The 24,984-nt window shown below is 48.2% G+C and overlaps 1 protein-coding gene across 2 annotated transcripts; it reads right to left on the bottom strand.

Moving 5' to 3' along the window:
- Positions 1–343: 343 nt before the first annotated feature.
- On the bottom strand, positions 344–23,131 carry hsd17b12b (hydroxysteroid (17-beta) dehydrogenase 12b). 2 transcript variants are annotated; one of them, XM_072465410.1, is made up of 11 exons: positions 22,897–23,131; positions 10,208–10,254; positions 7,500–7,575; positions 6,579–6,686; positions 6,421–6,485; positions 6,016–6,060; positions 5,717–5,751; positions 5,477–5,558; positions 5,083–5,148; positions 4,057–4,216; positions 344–1,249 (listed from the first exon to the last, which is right to left on the bottom strand). In XM_072465410.1, exons 1-11 carry the CDS (start codon positions 23,072–23,074, stop codon positions 1,059–1,061), a joined length of 1,053 nt encoding a protein of 350 aa, XP_072321511.1. In that variant the 5' UTR covers positions 23,075–23,131; the 3' UTR covers positions 344–1,058. The 2 variants fall into 2 exon arrangements, with proteins under 2 accessions (XP_072321511.1, XP_072321512.1); XM_072465411.1 differs by having other exon boundaries at positions 1,095–1,249; positions 4,067–4,216.
- Positions 23,132–24,984: the final 1,853 nt, after the last annotated feature.

The following is a 24,984-nucleotide window of genomic DNA, read 5'->3' as shown; positions in this document are numbered from 1 at the left end:
GACAGACTCGCTCACGCCGCACGACAGACTCGCTCACGCCGCACGACAGACTCGCTCACGCCGCACGACAGACTCGCTCACGCCGCACGACAGACTCGCTCACGCCGCACGACAGACTCGCTCACGCCGCACGACAGACTCGCTCACGCCGCACGACAGACTCGCTCACGCCGCACGACAGACTCGCTCACGCCGCACGACAGACTCGCTCACGCCGCACGACAGACTCGCTCACGCCGCACGACAGACTCGCTCACACAAAAGACGCCGGCCAAAGGTTCATTTTCAAACAGTTTTATTGCAAAAGGTTTGGACAAACTGCTCAGCGCTCGGAACGTTTCCGGGACGTCGGGAATGAAGCGGTCGGTTCGGTTACGGAGAAAACACACGACCGTGACCGTGACCGTTACGACAAACAAGAGTGTTTTGGTTGAACTTTGGTCAAAACGCTCACGATGACACGCCTCCTTAAGTCGACAAGCAAACGTGGAATGATACGGAAAAATGTGAATGTTTTTAGTTAAACGGAGCAAAAACAAGAACATTTTCAAATCGTCTGAAGTTAAAATGACTCAATTACAAAAGAACCCTAACCCTTTAGTTGGATTTTATGTGCAAACAAGTTTTTACAACTTTCTGTCTGACGTTTGTCCAAAACAGAAGATCATTTTAATCAAAACAATTGTAGAGAATGACATATATTTAAAGGGCCCATGTGAAGATCTGTCATGACGGCGTTTCCTTTGTAAAAACGAACCATTCACACATGTTAAATACACAAATCCTGCACATTTTACTCTCAAACTGAAAACACTCTGTTCCACCTTGTGATGTCATCCAGTGGTACTAACAGATATAAGATGAACTAAAGGAGGAGTAACTTTTGCACAATATAGAACCTTTGAAATAACAAACCGAGCCCGAGAACAGGACTAAATTCGAGGCATTTTAACCACAGCGGGTCATATTTTTGTGGTTCATATTCATCGTCGGTTGAACGATATTTGAAAATTGTGAATTGAAATATTTGAGGTGTTTTTGCTGAAAGTCCTCTGCTGTTAGACGCAGCTCGTCTCCGAGTGGGCGTCGCTCGGTGGCGCCCGGCACAGCTCGCGCCTCGACCCGGCGAGCCAGCCCCGCCCTAACCCGTCTTCTGCTTGCGGAGGTGGCGAGCCCTCTGAGACAGCCCGATACTCATGAGGTACGAGCGGAGGACGCCAGAGGGGAAGAGGGAGCCCGTCACCCAGCCCTGGAGGGGACAGAGGAGGGGGGGACAGAGGAGGAAGGGACAGGGGAGAGAGGAGGAGGGGACAGAGGAGGAGGGGACAGAGGAGGGGACAGGGGAGAGAGGAGGAGGGGACAGAGGAGGGGACAGGGGAGAGAGGAGGGGACAGAGGAGGAGGGGACAGAGGAGGAAGGGACAGGGGAGAGAGGAGGAGGGGACAGAGGAGGAGGGGACAGGGGAGGAGGGGACAGGGGAGAGAGGAGGAGGGGACAGAGGAGGAGGGGACAGAGGAGGGGACAGGGGAGAGAGGAGGAGGGGACAGGGGAGAGAGGAGGGGACAGAGGAGGAGGGGACAGAGGAGGAGGGGACAGAGGAGAAGAGGAGGAAGGGACAGAGGAGGAGGGGACAGGGGAGGAGGGGACAGAGGAGGAGGGGACAGAGGAGGAGGGGACAGGGGAGGAGGGGACAGGGGAGAGAGGAGGAGGGGACAGAGGAGGAGGGGACAGGGGAGAGAGGAGGAGGGGACAGAGGAGGGGACAGGGGAGAGAGGAGGGGACAGAGGAGGAGGGGACAGAGGAGGAGGGGACAGAGGAGAAGAGGAGGAAGGGACAGAGGAGGAGGGGACAGAGGAGGAGGGGACAGAGGAGGAGGGGACAGAGGAGGAGGGGACAGAGGAGGAGGGGACAGAGGAGGGGACAGAGGAGGGGACAGAGGAGGGGACAGAGGAGGGTTTAAGTCATTTAGAACGCTCATTTTCCAGACACCACCCACACTGGCACTGCCCTCACCCACACTGGCACTGCCCTCACCCACACTGGCACTGCCCTCACCCACACTGGCACTGCCCTCACCCACACTGGCACTGCCCTCACCCACACTGGCACTGCCCTCACCCACACTGGCACCCCTGATGAACATCCAATTTCAAAATTCATCAGACGTTATAAATTGGAGCAACTTTTCAGCTTGAACGTCGAATCAAAGGTGCCAGTTAGACCTGAAGAGGCCGCGCCTCCTGAAGAGGCCGCGCCTCCTGAAGAGGCCGCGCCTCCTGAAGAGGCCGCGCCTCCTGAAGAGGCCGCGCCTCCTGAAGAGGCCGCTCCTCCTGAAGAGGCCGCGCCTCTTGAAGGCCACGCCCAGAGACACTTTCCCCAAAGATGTTAAGAGTCCAGGCTGGTCAGGAGACGTGGAGCTTTGAAGTGGTGAAGTTATGTTTGTGTCTAAGGAACATCTGGTGCTTTCAGGTTAGCACAGTGTTTTATAGTGTTTTATAGTGTTATAGTGTATTATGGTGTTTTATAGTGTATTATAGTGTTTTATAGGGTATTATGGTGTTTTATAGTGTATTATAGTGTTTTATAGGGTATTATGGTGTTTTATAGGGTATTATGGTGTTATATAGTGTATTATGGTGTTTTATAGTGTTATAGTGTATTATGGTGTTTTATAGTGTTTTATAGTGTATTATGGTGTTTTATAGTGTTAGTGTATTATGGTGTTTTATAGTGTATTATAGTGTTTTATAGTGTATTATGGTGTTTTATAGTGTTTTATAGTGTATTATGGTGTTTTATAGTGTTTTATAGTGTAGTGCTGGGGTAAAGTCTTAGTTTGTCCGTTTGTTATGAAGACGCAGCTGTTCAGAGGCTGGTCCAAAGCTCGGACAGAGACATGAACCAAAGCATGTGGCACACAACCTGCCGCTGCCCGCAGACCTGCCGCTGCCCGCAGACCTGCCGCTGCCCGCAGACCTCCCGCTGCCCGCAGACCTCCCGCTGCCCGCAGACCTGCCGCAGCCCGCAGACCTGCCGCAGCCCGCAGACCTGCCGCAGCCCGCAGACCTGCCGCAGCCCGCAGACCTGCCGCAGCCCGCAGACCTGCCGCTGCCCGCAGACCTGCCACAGCCCGCAGACCTGCTGCAGACAGAGGTCAGTGACTTCAGCCTTTTGAAAATGGACCTCAGGCTGTCCTCAAACAGAGCCAAAGACACCGGGAGCTTCTCCTGTGAGGACGAGCTCTAGTTCAGGCGTGTTCATCTCACACAGCCTCCTCCTCTTCCTCCTGCACCTCCTCTTCACAAACACAGACCTCTGAGTCAGAGCGGAGGCAGCAAACACGTGAGAAGAAAGACTTTCTGTGAAGACGAGCTGCATGTTCTTCGACAGTGGCTTCTCCTTCACTCCTGCTCTTGTTTGACTGGCCATAAAATGTGCTCTAACAGAGATTCTGAACCATAGGCCCGCGGCCCAAAGCAGGGCCATCAGCACCTCCGTGAGGGTCACACATTGTAAAATATAACACGTTTAAGATAAGATTGGGCCCCAGGTTACTCCAGGGTCCTGGAGTCAAAACGTTTCAACACTTTTCTAGGGGAATGACAAGGAAACTTAAACTTACTAGCCAAATTAACTAAATTTGGTGAAGTTACTCGAAGGTTCAACAGGGCTTCAACAACCAAGTCTAACTGTTAGCTACAGCCCTGTTATTTAGACCAAGAAAAGTCCAATTTGTATCTAAAGTGTCAAGTATTAAAAGTGATTTGAGGGAGAGTGATTTTCTTCCAAGCAGATCCACGTTAGCACCACGCGTTAGCACCACGTTAGCACCACGTTAGCACCACGTTAGCACCACGTTAGCGCCATGTTAGCGCCATGTTACCACCGTTTTAGCTTCATGTTAGGTTCATGTTAGCCACCATGTTAGCTCCACGTTGCTACCATGTTCCCACCATGTTAGCTCCACGTTACCACCATGTTAGCTCAACGTCAACTCCAGTTTTGACCCAGCATGAAGGCACAAACCGTGGCGGTGTGGGGGTAGCACGCGTGCACCTAGCGTTACCATTATGGCGTGGGGCAGGTATCCGTTGGTCCTGGCCTGCAGCCCGACCGTGTTGAGCTCGGCCGCCACGTAGCGCTCGGGTGTGGGCTTGTCCAGGGTCGCCCGCCTGATCTTACTCATCTTCGTGACCACGTAGAACGGCATGATGCTCTGAAACAAAAGGTTACGCCAAATCTGATCAAGTAAAACTGATTTATGATTTTGTTACTGAAGGATCAAAAAAGTACTCAGGGAAAAGGAAAAGTAGCAAGTAAAGAAATGTATTTAAGTGTTTAAGTACCGGTTTTAAAAAGGTATTATTATATTTACGGGTATTTTATCAGATTTGTTAATCACGTATTAGTTTAATGTGTTAAATGTAGTAATTTTCATAAGAACTGGCTGATATTTGGTCAACATTTGCAATTCCAAGAGTATTTTATGTTATTTATGTTGAACTCCAAACCATGAATGTGCTGAAAATAAATGCTGAACACTTTAGTAGGAGTATAAAGTACAAATAACTGCTTTTAAATTAAATAAAAGTTAAAAAAAGCATCTCTTTTACTTTTGTACTTTGTTACTTTCTTCCACTTGTGCTCACCCACTCCCCCTACTGGTCACTCTGACATGCTCCGAGTGAGTGACAGCAGACTTTAACCAATCACAGTGAAGTCAATGTAATCCTCACTTAATCCAGGAGTGGCCCAAGGTTTACTCATCCGGAACATGCTTTTTGAAATACAGAGACGTTTCGGCGGTCAAGCGGTGGTCATTGTTGTTTACACTTGTTTACTTTTCAGAGCGACCTCTGGACTTCAAAAGCATTGCCCAGAAGACCACCTTTGACCACCTTTTCTACCAGAATCAGAGAGCGCTTTAGTCCCTCATTTAAGGCAACATAAGCGGTGCACGTGAGCTACGATTGTGGCCAGTTTTGAATACATCTGTGTGTTTTAGTCGCACTTTGAGGCCCTCGTCATGTACCCACATGTGCTTTGCATAACGATGTAAAACATAAAGTCGGCCCGCGTTACCTGGACGATGATGCCTTTGCTCTTGTATTCCATCTGAAGTCCTTGAGAGAAAAAGTCCACAAATGCCTGAAAAATAATAAAATGAAGATTACGGTTTGTTTACACAGACATATTTGATAAAGATCTACATGTTTGATGTTTGAACAAAGATAGAGTGAAAGTAAATTGAGAAACAAACTATAAACTCTAACTGTTCAATGATGTGACCTTTGAATTCGGGGCAAAGCACTTTTATAGAGCTTATAGTTATTAAAATATGCAAAATATCACCGTGTCATGACTTTAGATAACACTTCAATAGTTTTGTTGTGAATTTGTCATGTATAAAAAGATGAAATAAAATACAATTCCGAAACGTTGCTATGGCTACAAAGAAGCTTGACCCTGGCTTGACCTTGGAGGCGGAGTAGACGGTGAGCAGGGGGACGGGGTACATGCCGCTGGCCGAGGACAGGTTCAAGATGGCCCCCTTCTTCCTGCGATGACAAGGGTCAGATCAGTCATCCATTTGGACCATGGACCGAGGGACAATAGTGACAATCACCCAAGATAACGATAATAATAATCCTGACACTTTGAGCCTGGTTTAGGGTCAAGCTCAGTCTCAGTTGCAGTGACACAATCTCAAACTCACCTTTCCACCATCTGGGGCAGCACGATCCGCGTCATCTACGGGTAAAAACAAATAGACATTCCAGTGAGAAGTGGAAGGATTAGAGCATAAACGCGTGCGGGCGGCGTGTGGGAGGAGCTGCCGAGGAGCGAGGCCGAGACGATGACGGTATGAGCGAAAGTGAGAGGAGGAAGAGTTGTGAGAGCGCCCCCTGGAACGCACCGGCAACAGGCCTTATCTGGACCATTGTGTCATAGTGATTAGATTAAACGCTTTAAATGACCAAAACCATCTTAAATCCACGCGTTTGTGACACTTACTTGACAAACGGACGTGATGTTGATGTTGATCATGGAGTCGATGAACTGAAAGGACAAGAGGGAGGGAACAACATTTCAACGGGGTTTAGGCTCTCGTTCTGTTCATAAACGCATTCTTTTAGTATTAACACATCATTATGAGATCTGAAACACTTGATTTACAGTTTGGTTCCCACACACAGAACGTGACACAGACTAAATACTATTGTAATAACACTGTTCCTACACTGCTCCTATATGTTGGTACGCCACTTTTTGTCCATCCATCCATCCATCCATTTTCTACCGCTTGTTCCCTTTTGGGGTTGCGGGTGACTGGAGCCTATCCCAGTGACTTCGGGCCTTAACCACTTAAGCCACTTTTTTGTGTTAAATGAAAATAAATGTAAGAAATGTTCAACTTACACTGTTCAGATTGGGGATGCTGAGGAAGAACTCTGGATACGAGTAAGAAATCCCGACGTTGTTCACTGCAGAGAGAGAGAAACGGTGTGAGGAGAGAGACGTGTAGTACCAGAGCGTATCCTCCGGGGGGAAGCAGAGAGCTGATGATCCAGTCTTACCCAGGACCCCGATCTCCAGGCCCCGGAGCCCCTCCTCGATGCTGGAGTAGATGTCCACAGAGCTGAAGTCGGCCGAGATGGTTTTGGTCTGGACTCCGTATTTACTCTCTGAAAATAATAATGATAATGATGATAGATAAAATAATACATACAAAATAATAATAAAAATAATAATGATAATAATATCATCATCGTAATAGTAATAATAATACTACAATACATATAATTAAAAAAATTAACTAAAAATAAAATGATAAAAAAATAATAATACAAAAAAAAATAAAAGAAATAAGAATAAAAAAATAAATATTAAAAATAATATTAAAATAATAATAAAATAAAGTAATAATAAAAAAATGCAAATAAAATAGTGACAATAAAATAATAATAATAGAATCTAAAATGCAGTTGTGTTTAATGTTTTGCCGTCAAAGCGTTTAAAAATATTCACAATAATTTTAGCGGCAATAAATATAATTATGAAGGTATTGAAGTCATAAGTGACTTTTACTCCTACTCGAGTAATATTCATATATGAAGTATCAGTACTCCGTGACAAAAGCTTTACGCTGACACTTGACAATATGAAATGAACACTGCTCCTTCAGATAATATTTATTTTCTCTCATTGTTGTGGATAATAAAAAAAAAAGTCTTTAATACAAATACAAAAAGAAATTGGGAAAAAAAAACAATGGTAAAATAGTGTTGTTGTCGAACATTCTTTTACTTTTATTGATAATCAAAAAGTCCGGCCACACATCGCAAAATAATGAACAATAAAGATAAATACTTCTCAAGCAGGATCAAAGGAAGTAGAAAAAGTATTAAAAGTACATAACCGGCGTATGAATCTTCCAGACACAAAGGTGGCAGTAGTGAGTGGCTAGGCTACATGCTAGGCTACATGCTAACACTCACCCATAGCCTTGGCCACGTCGTCCAGCTTGTCCTGAGAGCGGCTGATGAGGACGATGGAGAAGCCTCGACGCCCCAGCTGCAACACAAAAGACCCTCTGTTTACGCCTCGTCCAGTGGGAATCCTGCCCTCTAAACGCACTGGACAGAGCGTCGTCCAGTGGGAATCCTGCCCTCTAAACGCACTGGACAGAGCGTCGTCCAGTAGGAATCCTGCCCTCTAAACGCACTGGACAGAGCGTCGTCCAGTGGGAATCCTGAACCTGCCCTCTAAACGCACTGGACAGAGCGTCGTCCAGTGGGAATCCTGCCCTCTAAACGCACTGGACAGAGCGTCGTCCAGTGGGAATCCTGCCCTCTAAACGCACTGGACAGAGCGTCGTCCAGTGGGAATCCTGCCCTCTAAACGCACTGGACAGAGCGTCGTCCAGTGGGAATCCTGCCCTCTAAACGCACTGGACAGAGCTTCGTCCAGTGGGAATCCTGCCCTCTAAACGCACTGGACAGAGCGTCGTTCAGTGGGAATCCTGCCCTCTAAACGCACTGGACAGAGCGTCGTCCAGTGGGAATCCTGCCCTCTAAACGCACTGGACAGAGCGTCGTCCAGTGGGAATCCTGCCCTCTAAACGCACTGGACAGAGCGTCGTCCAGTGGGAATCCTGCCCTCTAAACGCACTGGACAGAGCGTCGTCCAGTGGGAATCCTGCCCTCTAAACGCACTGGACAGAGCTTCGTCCAGTGGGAATCCTGCCCTCTAAACGCACTGGACAGAGCGTCGTCCAGTGGGAATCCTGCCCTCTAAACGCACTGGACAGAGCGTCGTCCAGTGGGAATCCTGAACCTGCCCTCTAAACGCACTGGACAGAGCGTCGTCCAGTGGGAATCCTGAACCTGCCCTCTAAACGCACTGGACAGAGCGTCGTCCAGTGGGAATCCTGCCCTCTAAACGCACTGGACAGAGCGTCGTCCAGTGGGAATCCTGCCCTCCAAATGCACTGGACAGAGCGTCGTCCAGTGGGAATCCTGCCCTCTAAACGCACTGGACAGAGCGTCGTCCAGTGGGAATCCTGCCCTCTAAACGCACTGGACAGAGCGTCGTCCAGTGGGAATCCTGCCCTCTAAACGCACTGGACAGAGCTTCGTCCAGTGGGAATCCTGCCCTCTAAACGCACTGGACAGAGCGTCGTCCAGTGGGAATCCTGCCCTCTAAACGCACTGGACAGAGCGTCGTCCAGTGGGAATCCTGCCCTCTAAACGCACTGGACAGAGCGTCGTCCAGTGGGAATCCTGCCCTCTAAACGCACTGGACAGAGCGTCGTCCAGTGGGAATCCTGCCCTCTAAACGCACTGGACAGAGCGTCGTCCAGTGGGAATCCTGCCCTCTAAACGCACTGGACAGAGCGTCGTCCAGTGGGAATCCTGCCCTCTAAACGCACTGGACAGAGCGTCGTCCAGTGGGAATCCTGCCCTCTAAACGCACTGGACAGAGCGTCGTCCAGTGGGAATCCTGCCCTCTAAACGCACTGGACAGAGCGTCGTCCAGTGGGAATCCTGCCCTCTAAACGCACTGGACAGAGCGTCGTCCAGTGGGAATCCTGCCCTCTAAACGCACTGGACAGAGCGTCGTCCAGTGGGAATCCTGCCCTCTAAACGCACTGGACAGAGCGTCGTCCAGTGGGAATCCTGCCCTCTAAACGCACTGGACAGAGCGTCGTCCAGTGGGAATCCTGCCCTCTAAACGCACTGGACAGAGCGTCGTCCAGTGGGAATCCTGCCCTCTAAACGCACTGGACAGAGCGTCGTCCAGTGGGAATCCTGCCCTCCAAATGCACTGGACAGAGCGTCGTCCAGTGGGAATCCTGCCCTCTAAACGCACTGGACAGAGCGTCGTCCAGTGGGAATCCTGCCCTCTAAACGCACTGGACAGAGCGTCGTCCAGTGGGAATCCTGCCCTCTAAACGCACTGGACACAATCTAAAACTGCAATACTATAACTATGTGGGATATTGTTTCTGTAATAAAAGTTCTTGAAAGTATTTTTGAAGTGGACGTCTGCATCATTAGTTTATTCAAAGTTGGATTTTGATTGATTCCTGCACGTTTGAGTGATCCTGTATTGTTGTTTTCACTTACCCCCTATCCCTGCCCACAACATTTGGAGTGACACATGATGGGTTAAAATGACTCTTTCAGATAAATATTGCGGTTTGAATTAAATGTCAAATGATAATCTGCTTATGTTATTGTTAAATGCTAACTACCTGAAAAAAACATTATTATTATTGTCATTGTAATAATGACGATAATATGATGATGTCTGGTAAAGTGCCTCCCGTTTGTCTCCATGGAGATGTCGATTCTTTCTATCCTGGAATGTTCCACAGAATGGCATTAAAACTTGACTATTTGGCATTTATTCATGTGTTATTGGTGAAAAAAGCATGAGAAAAGCCCTTTAATATAGTTATGATTTTCTACAGCATAAAACACATTCTGAGTAACACAGAGTTGCCAGTAGGAGGCAGCATTCATGCGATCACGCCCTTGTGTTGGACACACGGAGGAGCAGCAAAGGATCATGGTCTATGTAGTTCCTGGAGGTCGTACACACCAGGAGGACACGACATAAGAGAGGATTATGATACGTTTAAAAAGGTTTGAATATGCACAGTCCTGTTCCGAGTGTAGTCGAGTACTTTGGACAGGATTACCTCCTCGGCGTAGGCCTTTCCGATGCCGTCTGTGGCTCCGGTCACAACTGCACACAAAACACACACCACAGAGCGTCAGAGCTGAGTTCTAGTGCATCGAGTGGTCCAAACTGTCGTAGGAACTTTAATACCGCCTTAAAAAAGTGGGCGGCGTTTGAGTGTCGATTGTGGCGTTATCAAACTGGAATCATTCTTAATAAACTATTTGTTCATTATGATTTAAGTCTTTGTTCATGCTTTATTAAGTTACAAACAGGAATGGAATAAAATGTTTCAAATGTAACGTGAGAATAAACGTCGCGATTTAACGAGTGTTTGCAATTAACGAGGTTGCGACCAAAACGACAATTAAATCAGACATTTTCCTTCCTCCTCGTTTCTGCTCCTCAGTGTGCGACCCGCTTTATCAAATCAAACTTTATGAATGATTAATTTGACATAAACGACAAGAGAAAAAAACACTTTTAGATTGAGGCTGAGCATAAAGGACTTCATTTCTTTTAATTGAATTTAAAAAAATACATAATTTAGTTAAAAAATCATCACTTTTCTATAAATTAAATTTAAAAAAATTACCTCTACCTCGTCTCGGCAATTTTTTTAATATTGTGGCCTAAATAATCGTGATTATTTATTAACCTAATAATTGTGACATCGCTCTGTTCACAATAATCACTGGCTTTGGTACATGAAGTATAATTCTGCTTTTATCATATGACTTTTTGCCATTCCTCATCTAAACTACAGCATTAACAGTTTTTTTACCATTATTTAGTAGTATTGGTATTATTCCACCACGGGAGAGCACAATATCAACATTTAATGCTACTGTTATTGAGGAGGTGTGTAGTGCCGAGTTACAGATACTGCATACTCGTAATACTACTTTTCTACATACTTCACTTACTGACAGATGTTGTGTTGACCGTATAAATCATTTGAACATTTGTGAGCTCCTTTTAATGAACGATTCTTTGAAAACACCAGATGAAGTGCATTATTTAAGGTTTTGTGTTGTCACAGTTCTAAATCAGACACGATGACACTCGAGTAGTTTCACAAGTACATTTCTTGGAGCACAACTTTGTATTTATTTCTTACAGTAATATTATTTTGAACTGACGTTTCTCTTACCGTATTTTCCGGACTATAAGTTGCACCTTTTTTTCATAGTTTTGGCCGGGGTGCGACTAATGCGCACCCCGGCTTGCGACTTACTCCAGAGCGACTTATGTGATATTATTCGTTATTTTCACACTGACAACCACAAGAGGGCACTCTAGGCTCTAAGCGACGCAGAAGAAGAATCTGCACTTCCTCTTCCTCTGGAGTTGTTTAGAAGTGACACAGAGGAAGAAGAATTCAGTGGATTTAGTGATTTGGGCTAAAACTGATGCTTTGCTAAACTTGTTAGCATGTTCTTTATGCTATAGTTATCTGAATAACTGTTCATATGTTACGTTAACATACCAGACACTTACCACAGTTCTGTCTGTGCCTCATGTAGCTGAAGGTGTTAGCGTTAGCATACGTCATGTAGCTGAAGGTGTTAGCGTTAGCATACGTCATGTAGCTGAAGGTGTTAGCGTTAGCATATGTCATGTAGCTGAAGGTGTTAGCGTTAGCATACGTACACCTATTCACCATGTTCTCTCATCTGTTTTTATTTTAAACTGCATTTACAGAGGAAATGTCTGTTCTTGGTCTTGGATTTTATCAAATACATTTCCCAAAAAATGCGCCTTATACTCCAGAGCGACTTATAGACCGAAACGTAAGAGATAATTGAGTAAAGGTTTTGGCTGCTCTGTCCACCTCTGATGACATCACAATGACTCACGATCGTTGACCATGACACAAACCGTCTAAACCATCAACAGCAACAAAATCTACATAGTACTGAATCGAAATGACACCACAGTTATTTTACTTAATAATATTTTAGATCGTGACCAGTTTAATCATGATTATTGATCAACCGTCTCATCTCGACCTCCCTAATTGCGACCAATCAGATTAGTTTGTGAAGAATCCTGCAGCACAACAAGGAGGCCAAGGAGAGACGGGAGTGAGCGCACTCCGCAGCCCACGCAGCGATGCCCTGGAACTGCCTGGCACCAACAGCCCCGCGCGCTATTTTTAGAGCTCCCCATTTTTCACAGCGAGCGCTTCATCAGAGCTAAATATAACTCCACTGGATGAAGTCAAAACACACGGCGACGGGTATTTGTGTTTGTTTGTACCTCGCATACAATACGTGTCCCGGGTACCTCGCGGCGATACAATACGTGTCCCGGGTACCTCGCGGCGATACAATGCGTGTCCCGGGTACCTCGCGGCGATACAATGCGTGTCCCGGGTACCTCGCGGCGATACAATGCGTGTCCCGGGTACCTCGCGGCGATACAATGCGTGTCCCGGGTACCTCGCGATACAATACGTGTCCCGGGTACCTCGCGGCGATACAATACGTGTCCCGGGTACCTCGCGGCGATACAATGCGTGTCCCGGGTACCTCGCGATACAATACAAGTCCAAATACTCTGAACTCGTTACTATACGTGTCCCGGGTACATACATCGATACACGTATTGATTAGTTTATTCATCTGACACAGAGACAACTGGACGATGTACATTAACCTCATCGGGAGATACTTTGTGGTCCTCTGGTGGTCCCCGAGGTCTATCACGATATATCGCAATATCAATATCGTGAGTACAGCCCTAGCAACAAATACTACATCATCATCCTTTGTTTTCTTTATCATGAGCCATCTTGATTTATGTCGTCCAGTATATCATATCACATCATATTAACAATCTGATCCCAAACTGAAACATTAATTAACTAAATGAAGCCGTAGCTACAACGTTCAACACTTTGGGGTTTTTAGTGTTTATGCCACGTGATTATGACACAATAAAATTACATAACTCGTCTAAAAATACAGACCACTTAAAGAGCAATAGAAAGACTTGGAAGAAGCAAAGGAAAAGAAGAAAGAGACGAGAGCGAGAGACGGGAGGAGAGAGAGAGGAGAGGACACGATGGGAGGATGACAACAGAAGACGGGGGATCCTGGGGCCACCTAAAAATAGCAGACGGCTGTCACGGGGCGGGGCCGGGGGGGGCGGGGGGGGAGTCGGCTGCGTCTGGCTATTTTTAGACCTTTTTGTGAAGAATGAAACGCGTCGCGGTCACGAATCGAAACGTGCCAAAGCGTTTTGAGTCATTTTGTCGTGCTCGCGGTGTTCCGGGCGCGGTCGTTTTACAGCGGAGAGCGCCATCTGACAGCGGGGGACGGGGGACGGGGGGGGGGGTCTGTGGTCATTTAGGCCGGTCAGAGCGTCACGAGCTGCGGATGGAAACTCTGTAGATGATTCTCTGATGTTCTTCCTTTTACTCAAGTCACGCCCCAATCGTGTCACCCTTAACACGCACAGGCTCCTCCCACATTCTAGACCCCCAAACGTGCTCCACCCAGACCCACCAACGTGCTCCACCCAGACCCACCAACATGCTCCACCCAGACCCACCAACGTGCTCCACCCAGACCCACCAACATGCTCCACCCAGACCCCCAAACGTGCTCCACCCAGACCCCCAAACGTGCTCCACCCAGACCCACCAACATGCTCCACCCAGACCCACCAACATGCTCCACCCAGACCCACCAACGTGCTCCACCCAGACCCACCAACGTGCTCCACCCAGACCCACCAACATGCTCCACCCAGACCCCCAAACGTGCTCCACTAAGACCCACCAACGTGCTCCACTAAGACCCACCAACGTGCTCCACCCAGACCCACCAACATGCTCCACCCAGACCCCCAAACGTGCTCCACCCAGACCCACCAACGTGCTCCACCCAGACCCACCAACGTGCTCCACCCAGACCCCCAAACGTGCTCCACCCAGACCCACCAACGTGCTCCACCCAGACCCCCCAACGTGCTCCACCCAGACCCCCAAACGTGCTCCACTCAGACCCACCAACGTGCTCCACCCAGACCCCCAAACGTGCTCCACCCAGACCCACCAACATGCTCCACCCAGACCCCCAAACGTGCTCCACTCAGACCCACCAACGTGTCTTTTTTTTAAATTTATTTTTATTAGAACATAGATCTACTAAAACAACAGGAAAGGAATTAAAAAAAACACAAAAAACCTACAAAGAATGAGCAATTTTTCAATGAGTCATTTGTTCTTTCATTGAAGAAGAATCAGTCGTGAAGTTAGAGAGTTCTTCACCTGAACACGGAGCTCATTGTCTCAGAGCAGGACGCTTTTACACACAGAGCACACAACACACACAGAGCACACACACACACAGAGCACACAACACACACACAGAGCACACACACACACAGAGCACACAACACACACACAGAGCACACACACACACAGAGCACACACACACACACACAGAGCACACACACACACACACAGAGCACACACACACACACACACACACAGAGCACACACACACACAGAGCACACACACACACAGAGCACACTCACACACACACAGAGCACACACACACACACACAGAGCACACACACACACACACACAGAGCACACACACACACAGAGCACACACACACACACAGAGCACACACACACACAGAGCACACACACACACAGAGCACACACACACACACACAGAGCACACACACACACAGAGCACACACACACACACAGAGCACACACACACACAGAGCACACAACACACAGAGCACACAACACACAGAGCACACACACACACACACACAGACACACACACACACAGAGCACACACACACACAGAGCACACACACACAGAGCACACACACACACACAGAGCACACAACACACACACAGAGCACACAACACACACACAGAGCACACAACACACACACAGAGCACACACACACACAGAGCACACACACACACACAGAGCACACAACACACACAGAGCACACACACACACAGAGCACACAACACACACAGAGCACACAACACACAGAGCACACACACACACAGAGCACACACAACACACACAGAGCACACAACACACACAGAGCACACAACACACACAGAGCACACAACACACACAGAGCACACACACACACACACAGAGCACACACACACACACACAGAGCACACAACACACACAGAGCACACAACACACACAGAGCACACAACACACACAGAGCACACACACACACACAGAGCACACAACACACACAGAGCACACACACACACAGAGCACACACACACACAGAGCACACACACACACAGAGCACACAACACACACAGAGCACACAACACACACAGAGCACACACACACACACACACACAGAGCACACACACACACAGAGCACACAACACACACAGAGCACACAACACACACACACACACAGAGCACACACACACACACACAGAGCACACACACACACAGAGCACACACACACACAGAGCACACAACACACACAGAGCACACACACACAGAGCACACAACACACACAGAGCACACAACACACACAGAGCACACATACACACAGAGCACACACACACACAGAGCACACAACACGCACAGAGCACACACACACACAGAGCACACAACACACACAGAGCACACAACACACACAGAGCACACAACACACACAGAGCACACACACAGCACACACAGAGCACACACACACACAGAGCACACACACACACACAGCACACACAGACACACAGAGAGCACACACACACACACACACACACAGAGCACACACACACACAGAGCACACACACACACACACACAGAGCACACACACACACACACACACACACAGAGCACACACACACACAGAGCACACACACACACAGAGCACACACACACACAGGGCACACACACACAGAGCACACACACACACACACACACACACAGCACACACACACACACAGCACACACACAGCACACACACACACACACAGCACACACACACAGAGCACACACACACACAGAGCACACACACACACAGAGCACAAACACACACAGAGCACACACACACACACAGAGCACACACACACACACACAGAGCACACACACACACACACAGCACACACACACACACACAGAGCACACACACACACAGAGCACAGAGCACACACACACACACACACAGAGCACACACACACACACACACACAGCACACACACACACACACAGAGCACACACACACACACACACACAGAGCACACACACACACACACACACACACAGAGAGCACACACACACACACACACATACACAGAGCACACACACACACACACACACACAGAGCACACACCAGGGTTCAGAATAAGTGGTATTCCATCGCAATTTCTCTCAAATGCGATGCATTGGTCCGAAAAAAGTGCTTTTGTATCGCAGCTTTTGCGATACAAAAATGTGTGTTCAATTGTATCACCAAAGCGCCTAAAAGTACTGATCACTCGTCAATCGATCTTCAATAACGTCATGACACATGTAGGACGCTGTGTTGACATGACGAGTCCCGCTGATGTCTCAGATCGCGAATCTGAAAGTGGGAGGAGCCACGTGCGGTAAAGTTAGCGTCATATTCACAGATTCGGACTTCTGAGGTCAATAACTCCTAAACGCAAAAGTCTTTGCAGATCATTCACAGCCAAAATACTCATATTTACACTGCCACGTGACACAACCTGTTTTTAACAATCAGATGCGTATTTTGGGCGCAGCAAATTAAACTGATCCGAAAGTGCAGCCGGAGACGAGTGCTTAGGGACCGTCATCAAATAACAAAATGAAAAATGGAAACGTTTTATAGCTGGTATAAATAAATAGAGCGATAAAATTTGAATAACACAATAAATACACCATGATGGTTGCCTTTATTTTTGCATCAGAAGCTTAATACATATTTTTTGTGAGTATAAAAGACAATTAATATGTAAATGAGACTCCTGCAAATAGTCATCTGATTTATGATGATGTGGAAGAAAGTTGTAAATGAGGCTCTGACTTTGTGTTGATTAATATGTTCAACTCATTTTATTTGCACGTTTTCTGTTTTATTTTGATCAAATGTTTAAAAGGTGATTTGTTATGTTTTTTTAATTAGAATGTTTACAAATACATTTGAAATAAATAATTGTGTTATATCAATGGAAAATATTGATTGTTGGTCACTTTCGTGTTTTGCTGTGCAATTATGAAATTGCTTTACAAATTTGAAAAAATTCACGGATTGTTTAGCAGCTGCTGCTGCACAAGAGAAAATCCTTCATCTGAGCCCTGCACACACATACACGCTGCAGCAGCCGCAGCAGCCGCACGCGGCACACACACGCGACACACACGAGACACACACAGAGCACACACACACACACGACACACACACACACGACACACACAGAGCACACACACACAGAGCACACACACACAGCACACACACACACGACACACACACGACAGACAGAGCACACACGACACACACACACATACACAGAGCACACACGACACACACACACATACACAGAGCACACACACACACGACACACACACGGCACACACACAGAGCACACACGACACACACACACGACACACAGAGCACACACGACACACAGAGCACACACGACACACACAACACACACACACGACACACACACACACACAACACACACACGAGCCGTGGTGGGACTGAATGGCCCAGTGTGTGTCCTGTTGTGTCTTGCCCGCAGCTCCTAACCTCAGTGGCTTACAGTGCAGAGCGACCAAAGGGCGCTCGCTCTGTCCACATCCCAGAACATCCAGAACGTCCAGAATAATTCGAGTACTTCTGTGTTTGTAGCAGCGAGCAGAAAACAAAGGTAAATAAAAAGAAGACAAATAGTTGCTCTACGTGAGGGTTTAGAGTCAAACTGTGATAAAATGTGAACATATAATTATATTTCTGTGATGTATTTTATCTGCATAATAGTGATATATTATCTGCATCATTAGTCTGAGAGAAAAACAGGATGTGTGACAAACTGCAGTTGTTCGTTTGTGAAGGTGTCGTAAAGAATGTTGCCCCAGGGGGGGTGACAGCCCAGAGGAGTCTGGGTAATGTTTACCCAAGGCTTGATCTCTAGGAAAAATACCAGCTGTAAAACAAGTGCCTTGATGTGAAGCTGACCAATGAGAAATGTGACCCGCCTATTCCAGAATATCTAATAAAACCAACCAGCATGGGAAAAAACAGGGTGAGACGCAGGAGGACCACGCAGGCTGCTTACAACAGCCTGCGTGATCAGTCCCGGCGTTTTCTCCCAAGCTTGCCATACAAATGTCTGATGTTTCTGTGTCGTTTCATATTCTAAGTTGAATTGTGTTCTCGATGTGTTAAGGAATAGCATCTGGTGTATGTCTCATTCCATGACACAAACACATACTGTGAAGACTGTAGGGGGCGGTAATGTAACACTTGGAAATGAAATGCCATAAAACATAGAAGAAGACGAATTCGGCCGCCAAACATAAGATAAGATAAGATAAGATATTCCTTTATTGTCCCACATGGGGAAATTTCATTGGTGCAACGCAGGCATGCAAGTTAAATAAAAAATATATATATATATTTTTGCCCTTGTTAGAGGCTGCTCCTTCGTGTAATGTCATGAATTAAGCTTTAGAATGTCACATGATATTATCGTATCGTGATTTTACGATACAGTTGATAATCAGGAGAATGTATTTATTTAAATGGACTAAACCATTAATAATCTATGTAAACTTTGTAGCAATGACTCTAAAGTCAGGGGCAATTCTTTTCCTCCGAGGGCCATATTCAAATCCAGGCAAGTAGCGGAGGGCCGGCCTACGATCAATGGTGTGAAAAAAAAGTCCAGCGTCCTCACTGTCCTCACGGTCCAGCGTCCTCACAGTCCAGCGCCCTCACAGTCCTCACAGTCCAGCGTCCTCACAGTCCAGCGCCCTCACAGTCCTCACAGTCCAGCGTCCTCACAGTCCAGCGCCCTCACAGTCCTCACAGTCCAGCGTCCTCACAGTCCTCACAGTCCAGCGTCCTCACAGTCCAGTGTCCTCACAGTCCAGCGTCCTCACAGTCCAGCGTCCTCACAGTCCTCACAGTCCAGCGCCCTCACAGTCCTCACAGTCCAGCGCCCTCACAGTCCAGCGCCCTCACAGTCCAGCGCCCTCACAGTCCAGCGTCCTCACAGTCCAGCGTCCTCACAGTCCTCACAGTCCAGCGTCCTCACAGTCCAGCGTCCTCACAGTCCAGCGTCCTCACAGTCCAGCGCCCTCACAGTCCAGCGCCCTCACAGTCCAGCGCCCTCACAGTCCAGCGTCCTCACTGTCCTCACAGTCCAGCGTCCTCACAGTCCAGCGTCCTCACAGTCCAGCGTCCTCACTGTCCTCACAGTCCAGCGTCCTCACTGTCCTCACAGTCCAGCGTCCTCACTGTCCTCACAGTCCAGCGTCCTCACTGTCCTCACGGTCCAGCGTCCTCACAGTCCAGCGCCCTCACAGTCCTCACAGTCCAGCGTCCTCACAGTCCAGTGTCCTCACAGTCCAGCGTCCTCACAGTCCAGCGCCCTCACAGTCCTCACAGTCCAGCGTCCTCACAGTCCAGCGCCCTCACAGTCCTCACAGTCCAGCGCCCTCACAGTCCTCACAGTCCAGCGCCCTCACAGTCCTCACAGTCCAGCGTCCTCACAGTCCAGTGTCCTCACAGTCCAGCGTCCTCACAGTCCAGCGCCCTCACAGTCCTCACAGTCCAGCGCCCTCACAGTCCAGCGTCCTCACAGTCCTCACAGTCCAGCGTCCTCACAGTCCTCACAGTCCAGCGTCCTCACTGTCCTCACAGTCCAGCGTCCTCACAGTCCAGCGTCCTCACAGTCCAGCGTCCTCACTGTCCTCACAGTCCAGCGTCCTCACTGTCCTCACAGTCCAGCGTCCTCACTGTCCTCACAGTCCAGCGTCCTCACAGTCCAGCGTCCTCACAGTCCAGCGCCCTCACAGTCCTCACAGTCCAGCGCCCTCACAGTCCTCACAGTCCAGCGTCCTCACAGTCCAGCGTCCTCACAGTCCAGCGTCCTCACTGTCCTCACAGTCCAGCGTCCTCACTGTCCTCACAGTCCAGCGTCCTCACAGTCCAGCGTCCTCACAGTCCAGCGTCCTCACAGTCCAGCGTCCTCACTGTCCTCACAGTCCAGCGTCCTCACAGTCCAGCGTCCTCACAGTCCAGCGTCCTCACAGTCCAGAGTCCTCACAGTCCTCACAGTCCAGAGTCCTCACAGTCCAGCGTCCTCACAGTCCTCACAGTCCAGCGTCCTCACAGTCCAGCGTCCTCGCAGTCCAGCGTCCTCACAGTCCCGAGTCCTCACAGTCCAGAGTCCTCACAGTCTAGCGTCCTCACAGTCCAGCGTCCTCACAGTCCTCACAGTCCAGCGTCCTCACAGTCCTCACAGTCCAGAGTCCTCACAGTCCAGCGTCCTCACAGTCCAGCGTCCTCACAGTCCAGCGTCCTCACAGTCCAGCGTCCTCACAGTACTCACAGTCCAGCGTCCTCACAGTCCTCACAGTCCAGCGTCCTCACAGTCCTCACAGTCCAGCGTCCTCACAGTCCTCACAGTCCAGCGTCCTCACAGTCCAGCGTCCTCACTGTCCAGCGTCCTCACAGTCCAGCGTCCTCACAGTCCAGCGTCCTCACAGTCCAGCGTCCTCACAGTCCAGCGTCCTCACAGTCCAGCGTCCTCACAGTCCTCACAGTCCAGCGTCCTCACAGTCCAGCGTCCTCACAGTCCAGCGTCCTCACAGTCCAGCGTCCTCACAGTCCAGTGTCCTCACAGTCCAGCGTCCTCACAGTCCTCACAGTCCAGCGTCCTCACAGTCCTCACAGTCCAGAGTCCTCACAGTCCTCACAGTCCAGAGTCCTCACAGTCCAGCGTCCTCACAGTCCAGCGTCCTCACAGTCCAGCGTCCTCACAGTCCAGCGTCCTCACAGTCCAGCGTCCTCACAGTACTCACAGTCCAGCGTCCTCACAGTCCTCACAGTCCAGCGTCCTCACAGTCCTCACAGTCCAGCGTCCTCACAGTCCTCACAGTCCAGCGTCCTCACAGTCCTCACAGTCCAGCGTCCTCACAGTCCTCACAGTCCAGCGTCCTCACAGTCCAGCGTCCTCACAGTCCAGCGTCCTCACTGTCCAGCGTCCTCACTGTCCAGCGTCCTCACAGTCCAGCGTCCTCACAGTCCAGCGTCCTCACAGTCCAGTGTCCTCACAGTCCTCACAGTCCAGTGTCCTCACAGTCCAGCGTCCTCACAGTCCTCACAGTCCAGCGTCCTCACAGTCCAGCGTCCTCACAGTCCAGCGTCCTCACTGTCCAGCGTCCTCACAGTCCAGCGCCCTCACAGTCCAGCGCCCTCACAGTCCAGCGCCCTCACAGTCCTCACAGTCCAGCGTCCTCACAGTCCAGCGTCCTCACGGTCCAGAGTCCTCACGGTCCAGAGTCCTCATGGTCCAGAGTCCTCACGGTCCAGAGTCCACGCAGTCCACTGGGGCAGAGGCGGACAGATGGACAGTGGTATGATCGCCTTAATCTGCTCACCAGATTTACAGCATGAACTGATAAGAGCTCAAACACAAGCAGCGCTTCTCACTCAGCGTTATGCCAGCCGTCCACGAGTCAGACAATTACTTCTATTGTGCATTGTGATTTACGGGTTGAAATATGGCAACTGAAGGTCTCATTTCAGACCTGGTTTAGTCTCATTTCAGACATGGTTTAGTCTCATTTCAGACCTGGTTTAGTCTCATTTCAGACATGGTTTAGTCTCATTTCAGACCTGGTTTAGTCTCATTTCAGACATGGTTTAGTCTCATTTCAGACATGGTTTAGTCTCATTTCAGACATGGTTTAGTCTCATTTCAGACCTGGTTTAGTCTCATTTCAGACATGGTTTAGTCTCATTTCAGACATGGTTTAGTCTCATTTCAGACATGGTTTAGTCTCATTTCAGACATGGTTTAGTCTCATTTCAGACCTGGTTTAGTCTCATTTCAGACTGGTTTAGTCTCATTTCAGACTGGTTTAGTCTCATTTCAGACTGGTTTAGTCTCATTTCAGACCTGGTTTAGTCTCATTTCAGACCTGGTTTAGTCTCATTTCAGACATGGTTTAGTCTCATTTCAGACATAGTTTAGTCTCATTTCAGACATGGTTTAGTCTCATTTCAGACATGGTTTAGTCTAATTTCAGACATGGTTTAGTCTCATTTCAGACCTGGTTTAGTCTCATTTCAGACTGGTTTAGTCTCATTTCAGACTGGTTTAGTCTCATTTCAGACTGGTTTAGTCTCATTTCAGACCTGGTTTAGCCTCATTTTATTATTTGTCAAATCACAACTATTGTGTCAATTACATGGTATTTTGCCATCCTTTACAATATGGTTGCTAGGTAACAGTTGCTGTATTACTCTACTTAAGTCACATCTGATGCCCACGTCGAATCAAGAAGTAATATTACAAACGTTTGGGAAAATAGTGACTTGTTGTTGTTGTTGTTGTTGTTGTTGTTGTTTTTGTAAATTCTTAATACAATGTCCTCTGCGGTTAGTGAAAAGTGTCGTCTCATTTGTCTGATAAACCACTGCTGTTCCATCTTTGTCCTTTAACCCCCTCGTACCTGCCCACTGTCCCAGCGCGGCGGGGGAGACGAGGCGCCCGTTGCCCAGGATCCACACGCGGAGGCCGGACAGCAGCCGGTAGAGCGCGCACACGGAGAGCCAGACCGCGGCCGCAGCTCCCAGCCAGAAGAGCGGGGCCTCCACAGCCTTCAGCACGGCATCTGCCCCGGACAGCATGCTCTCTGCGCGGGGACGAGTCTGCGGGGGTGAGACAGTGGAAGAGCCGCGGCGGAGGGACGCGGTGACAGGACGGCGCACGGGGACAGGAAGTGACGACGGAGCCTGCTTTTTCCGGGTCCGGGTCCGGCAAGATGGCGGCGAAACGGCGCGATTCTGCTGAGTGCACCGGACTTTCTTTACCCGCGCCACAGTCACACCGTCCGCGGCGCGTGTGTTTGAGAAGAAGGCGCGCGGCTGTGGACCCGCAACTAGAGAAGAACTGTAACGTGAATAAACGACAGAGACGATGTTACTGACGCAGAAGTGAACGTGAAACCGCAGCCGGTGTTCCGGTTTGTCTGGCGCTAGTTTAACTGGGGCTGTTGTTTTGGGGGCGTGGCTTGCCTCACGTTGTTATTGTTTAGGATTTTAGGGGCGGAGAGTTCATTAAATCGGGGATGAGAGAGAAGGGAGGACATGCAGCAAATTGTCAGAGCCGGGATTCGAACTCACGGCTGCACACATGAGTTTAGGGACAAATAAAGCGGCTCAGCTTATCCAGGTTTCAGAAATTAGACAAATTAGGGCCAATGTCATTGCAACAATTTAAAAACAACATGTTTTTAATGAATATTTGAATGGGATAAAGTCCTAATGTTTCACATAAACAACAGTTATTGTCTCACGCACATGAAGACGTTACAGCTTTACCATGTTCCACAGTCTGGCATTAAGCTGATCTATCTCCATGGAGATGAGTAGATGATACTACCAGGATAAATTACAGGCCAGATCTGCGAAGAGGCGAGCCAAATTACAGTATTCAACTGGACAAAGTATTTTATTGTTTATGAAAAATGCTAAATGGAAATGTTTGATTTACAAATATGAAAGGAACGTTTGCGTTTCTCGTTCCGATTCAGTTTTTCTCTTTCGTTTGATCGAGTCGTTAAAAATACTCGTGTGCATTAATTAGACTTTTGTCCTTCTAAATCAGAAGCTTTTGTCGCTCTTCAGCTCCAAAAGTCCAGCACTAGAGGTCATCTGGAGGTAGTGGTGCTGCTCTGTGTTTTTAAAGTCCATTCCCCACACTCTCCGTGCTCCGCCCTCGAACCCTCCAGAGAAAACCTGAGATGGAACAATGTGAAAAGGATTCACGTTATGGAGACGCTGAACTTACAAAAAGCAGAGCGACAACAACAGCCAAAAGATGACATAAAACACATGACAACTTACCCCCCCACCAGTGAACAGGGACGGGACATTGAGAGAGTGGACTCATACAAGTACCTGTGCAATACTGTCATACCCATGTGCAATACTGACATAATCATGTGCAACACTGTCATATCCATGTGAATACTGACATACCCATGTGCAATACTGTCATACCCATGTGCAATACTGACATAATCATGTGCAATACTGTCATACCCATGTGCAATACTGACATAACCATGTGCAATACTGATATAATCATGTGCAATACTGACAATCATGTGCAATACTGACATAATCATGTGCAATACTGACATACCCATGTGCAATACTGTCATACCCATGTACAATACTGACATACCCATGTGCAAAACTGTCATAATCATGTGCAATACTGACATAATCATGTGCAATACTGTCATAATCATGTGCAATACTGACATACACATGTGCAATACTGTCATACCCATGTGCAATACTGACATACCCATGTGCAATACTGACTTAATCATGTGCAATACTGACTTAATCATGTGCAATACTGACATAATCATGTGCAATACTGACATACACATGTGCAATACTGTCATACCCATGTGCAATACTGACTTAATCATGTGCAATACTGACTTAATCATGTGCAATACTGACATAATCATGTGCAATACTGACATACACATGTGCAATACTGTCATACCCATGTGCAATAC

This window comes from Eucyclogobius newberryi, unplaced genomic scaffold (assembly GCF_026437365.1).
Source record: "Eucyclogobius newberryi isolate DKJ021-1_F unplaced genomic scaffold, fEucNew1.0.hap1 SCAF_5, whole genome shotgun sequence".
In the NCBI taxonomy this organism is placed as follows: Eukaryota; Metazoa; Chordata; class Actinopteri; order Gobiiformes; family Gobiidae; genus Eucyclogobius; species Eucyclogobius newberryi.
The sequence above is the reverse complement of the archived record's forward strand: the minus strand, read 5'-3'. Positions and strand labels throughout refer to the sequence as shown.